This window comes from Notolepis coatsorum (genome assembly GCF_963971535.1).
Source record: "Notolepis coatsorum genome assembly, chromosome: 1".
NCBI lineage: Eukaryota > Metazoa > Chordata > Actinopteri > Aulopiformes > Paralepididae > Notolepis > Notolepis coatsorum.
The window spans coordinates 104,277,567-104,282,878 of record NC_140165.1 but is presented as its reverse complement, the minus strand read 5'-3'; the positions used below and the strand labels follow the sequence as shown (position 1 = coordinate 104,282,878).

The following is a 5,312-nucleotide window of genomic DNA, read 5'->3' as shown; positions in this document are numbered from 1 at the left end:
GATTGTAGTATTTGTAGCTAAACAATTATTTTGTTTATTAGCCTATTTGTAATAATTCGTTATTAGCCTAGGAAACTCCGTATCTTGGCTTACCGGCTGCAGTGGACGTGGATGCAGATGAACCACTGCGCGCAAGGCAGTCGAATTTCTGCACACTAATATAGTGTTTTGCAAACAAATGTTTTGATAGATTGCTCGTATTGCCACCCTTACTGGCAAATGTTTTGTTGCACTTGTGAACGCTTCGCTCTATCCGCCATCACGACTCAGTCCATGCAGAGCTGTCTGTGTCTGTGTGCAGCGCGCGTCGGCACGGAGACAGCGCTGAGATGCTTCCAGCTGCAGCACATCAGGTGTGCGGGGCTTGTATGTGCGGGGCTTGTAAGCGCTGCTGTCTGACGTGCTGCAGCTGCATACTATTGACAGCGCTTTCATTAAGGAGTACCCGTATGTATGTGTAGCGCGACTCGCGAGGAGTGTGTGTAATAATGACTCGCTGCTTCTCGTGCAGAGACAGAGAGAGGAGAGATCGTTCGCAACTTTTAAATAATAATAATAATAATAATTTCTCTAGAGTATCGATAGCAGTACCGAGGACGTCGGAGCTTATAAATACTCCGGTATTTTCTAATATAGTACCGGTTCCCGTTTAAAACCGGGGTCCGGGGGGCATCCCTACTAGTAGCCGAATGCTATCACCTCGTAAGTACAACTTTGTCACGTGATGAATTTCCCCCTTTTACGAGTTCACGATAGGGGTGGACGGTATGGTCTAAAATTTATATCACGGTATAATTTGAAGCATAGACGGTAACGGTATATATCACGGTATCAGTGTTTCTGTTAGAATAATTTTTTTTGCCTGATAGGCAGGCTATATAAAGAATGACATCCTCAAGGCATGTAGATTTATAATATTTTAACTTAAAACTAGGCTACTTTTGCGTATAAAGTCATTATATTCCAAATAAAATAAGTCCCGAGTCGAGACTCCTGCTCCCATTGCAAACAGCGGGGCTGGATTTTGCTAGAAGCATATGTAGCTGCAGAGCCGCAGAGCGAATTGAATTGAATAAGAATTGAGACAAAGGTGCCACTCATCCTCAGCTTTAAGAATTGACAATTGTGTCAACAAATTGACACATGTGTCAACAAATTGACACACAAAATGCTTAGAGACGATGGGGGTCAGAACGGCGCAAGGGTGGGGGGGCGCTGTTTGACGGGCCTGTGACCAGACCTGAAAGAGCCACTGGCTCTGCGGCTCTGCAGCTGCATGCTATTCGCAAATCCACTGCTGCACGCCTTCCTCCCGGCTCCCGCTGCTGCCGTCGTTATCATAACACTACACACATATCGTAATGTTTACAGCAAACTGTAGTTGATCACCAGGTATGTTTTATTAACGTAGAATAATTCATATAAGAAAAACGATAGGGAAATATCTTACCTTTCTCCACTGGTTAAAAATGGCAGGAACTGAAATTGAAACTTGCTGTGCGCCGCGGTGATATGTGTTTATTATGAAATGACAATTGCGTGTTGACACGCCCACTGCGCGAAGCCTCCTAAATAACTTTTTCCAGTTTGCACATATCTATTATCTATGACTAATTCTATCTATTTTTAGGGGCAAATGCGATTGAAATAGTCACGCTGTGGTTACATGACGTCATTGCTATTTTAGAGCTGCTCTACCGGTTAAACGGTATAGTCAAAATCCATACCGTAGAGCAAATTAATACCGTTTATACCGTATACCGTTTATACCGTCCACCCCTAGTTCACGATTGACAGAATATACCATCAGCTCAATAAGGAGGTCCCTCTTGATCGTTCTACTTCTCCTCCACCTCTTTCAGATGGTGGAGAGGGAGGGCCTCCCTGGTGCTGAGGGGGACCTCTGTGGTGCTGAGGGAGGCGGCGGTGCTGCGGCGACGAACTAATTCCCCCAGATCCTCAACCAGCACGCTCTCCATCACAGCACCCAGAGACATCCGGATCTTACTGCACAGGTCCGGACAGATGAACACATACAGAATGGGGTTGAAAACGGCATTGAGAAAGGAAATGCTCGCTGCGATGGGCAGGGCGCGAACGGCCACTTTCCACGCGGACGACCGTTGGGGTGCCAGTATTTCGATGACACTGAAGAGGTGGTACGGAGCCCAGCAGAGGAAGAAGCTCACCACGGCGGCCACCACGAGGCGGACGAACCGGTACGAGCAGCGTTGACGGCGACGGGACAAGCGGACCATCACTGTGACGTAGCCGGTGACGATGACCGCCAGCGGGAGCAGGAAGGCCAGGAACAGCTTCATGAAGGCCAGGGCCTCCTGACGGGCCTCGCACAGGGCCGGCAGGTCCACGTCCCCGGCGGGAAGATAGCGGGCGTAGTTGTAGTAGCACTGGATTTGGCCACTGCGCTGGTGGATCACGTCGCGGAACAGGTAGAAGGGGATGGTGCAGAGAAAAGCCAGCACCCAGAGCAGCCCACACACCTTCCCCACTAGCCCGACGTTCCGGTGGTTCTGGGCCCAGATGGGCCTGATCACCATCAGGCAGCGGTCCAGGGTGATGGCCGCCAGCAGGAAGCCACTGACAAACATGTTGAGGAAGAAGACGGAGCTGTGGAGCCGGCAGCAGGTGACGCTCAGGGTCCAGGTGTTGCCGCGGGCCATGTACACGGTGAAGAGCGGCAGGGAGGCGGTGGCCAGCAAGTCGGAGGCGGCCAGGTTGAGGACCCAGATGCTGATGACGGTGCGGCGCACGCGGAAGCCCACCACCCACAGGATGAGTAGATTCATCAGGATCCCCAGGGAGGAGACCACGCCGTGGAGGTACACCATCACGCTGACCCGGGCCGTGGAGTTTGACGCCCCGTCGCTGTAGTTCATCATCAGCTTTGTGAGAGGGCAGAATGCTTGAGTGTCGGGGACGGCCATCGTGGGGGAAGTCCTGATCGTGGGCTGAGTTGGTGATTAGGTCCTCGCTTGTCAAGCCACCGCAAAGATCTACAGAAGGGTTTGTAATGATTAATTGTACGACAGGGTACAACATTTATCTTCAAGAGACATAATCGATCAATAAAAAAAAAAGAACCTTTGAACCCTTGCACTGAAGAACCATAAGTCCATTTTGAAATTCTTTGGACAGCCAAAGTATTTCCAGTTGTAAAATCAATCAGAATCACTTGGTGTGTGAATGTGATATGTTGCCAGAAAGTACTCAGCCTCTACTGTCTTTAACCTCTTAACATGCGGACAGAAAAGTGGCCATTTTAGTTTTAGTTTTTGAGGACTGCATACCTTTTTTGCAAACCAAAATACTATACTTTATACTTATGCATAAGCCTGGTCTCTTTTGAAAGACAACATTCTGAAGTTTATGATACAATAAAGAAAGAAATAATGAAATAGAGTAACATAGGTCTGAACTTGAGTTGTATAAAAACTTGTTACTCAAGTTTTTCTGTAGTAGTTAGTAGTCCAGAAGTAGTATTTCCCCAGAAATTCTTATGGCTTAACAAATCCATAGCCTGAAGCCTTATGTAGTACATGTTCAATTTTCATAAAGATCCAATGAATGAGAAATGGATGAGTGATTAGGAGTGATTTTGGTAAACTGTGTACAAAAGAAAAGCTCAGTTTTCTCATAGACTTCAATTCATTCTGCGGTTTTTCACCTAGATGCCTGATTCGTACATCGCCAGCTGGGGTATCATTGGAAAGCCACACTCATTGGCTACAACCTTGTCCAATAATCTTCGAGATCGCCAAATGATTGACGGAACTAGAGCCCCAAGAGTCTGGAGTAGTATTGTGCGCAATATCGTGTACTTTGCGCAAGCCTCAAATATCGGCATGTAACTCGAGAACCGCAGAACGGATTTTGTCACCTGAAAGGGCTATCGGCAGGCAACAAATGGGGCTTTAATTCGGTATATAGATTGTATTAAGAAATATGCACACCCGAGCCACTAAAGGTCGCCAAAGTGCCCGTGGGAAAATCATCCTCAAAAGGACCCACAAAGCAATGGATCCAATCAAAATATTAACATGAAAAGGTGGTGCCAGCGGGTTCCCATGACGATACTAGCAGGGCTCTGTGCCTCTACGTGAACGCTTGTGACTTTTGTCATCAAACCCATCAAATATTTTTGTCAAAGCAGTTTTCTTATCCACTGGTGCTTGCTTTTCTTATTTATTTATTTATTTTAATTAAAAGAAATTTAAGGTTACCAAGGTTTAAAACCTCTTAACATGCAACGGCCCACATGTGGGCCCTCTTGAGGTCGATTTGCCCACTGGCGGCTCGGGTGTGCATTATTTTTAATACAATATATAGATCGATGCCGATATGTGAGGCGTGCGCCAAAGTCTTTAGCAGACTTTTTATTTTTCCGAATACCACTCCCGACTCCCGACGCTCTAGCTCCGTCAATCATTTGGCTTAAACGGATTTTTATTAAAGTTGGACATGTACTACACAAGACTTCAGGCTATGTACCCAGTGTGTTTTTCCAGCCATACACATTTCTTTGGAAATATACTTTTGGATATTGCAACTACTACAGAAAAACGTGAGTACACAAGTTCAAGTTCAACTCAAGTTCAGACTACTTTATCAGTTCAGTTACTTTATTTCATTAGCACTAAAAGTGAATCTTCCTTATTGTATCAGAAACTTCAGAATGTCATCTTTCAAAAGAGACCAGGCTCATGCATATGCTATAAGTATAAAGTATAGTATTTTGGTTTGCAGAAAAAGTATGCAGTCCTCAAAAAACGAAAACTAAGGTTTGGGTGAAGCTTGCCTATAGGTCCGGCCCTGAATGTAATTATTAGATTGTAACTGACTGTTTTGACTGCACAATGGGTTGGGTATATTGCTGTGCATTGTTATGTCCGTGGCTATGGACCCATTGTGTTTTCCAGCTCATACCTCTCAGCTGGAACCTGTAAGTGGCATATGTTTGCAAAATAATTCAGACTTAAGTAAAAATGCTGTGTTAAAACCTCTGTAACTCTATTACAGTAGCACGTGTTGTGGAAGAACATTCCGAATGTTTCCTTTCAAAAGAGACCATGTGCATGCATGTGCTATAAATGGTTCAAGAATAGCTTTGAAATTACTTTGGGTATGCAATCGACAGGCGTTTTATGCTAAATTTGCAGGACTGTTAAGAAGACCTTTCCTATCCACATTGATTGATTGATTGAAAACTTTATTAACAGATTGCAGAATGGGTACAGTACAGTACGGCTCAATACATACAATTGTTAAGGGGATGCAGACCAGAGAAAGACTTT

General features: G+C 45.4%; 1 protein-coding gene across 1 annotated transcript; it reads right to left on the bottom strand.

The window, feature by feature from the left end:
* Positions 1–1,838: 1,838 nt before the first annotated feature.
* On the bottom strand, positions 1,839–2,945 carry LOC311245738 (prostaglandin D2 receptor 2-like; the record flags this gene model as incomplete). Its single annotated transcript, XM_084335702.1, has 1 exon — positions 1,839–2,945. The coding sequence occupies one exon, from the start codon at positions 2,943–2,945 to the stop codon at positions 1,839–1,841; it is 1,107 nt and encodes a 368-aa protein (XP_084191828.1).
* Positions 2,946–5,312: the final 2,367 nt, after the last annotated feature.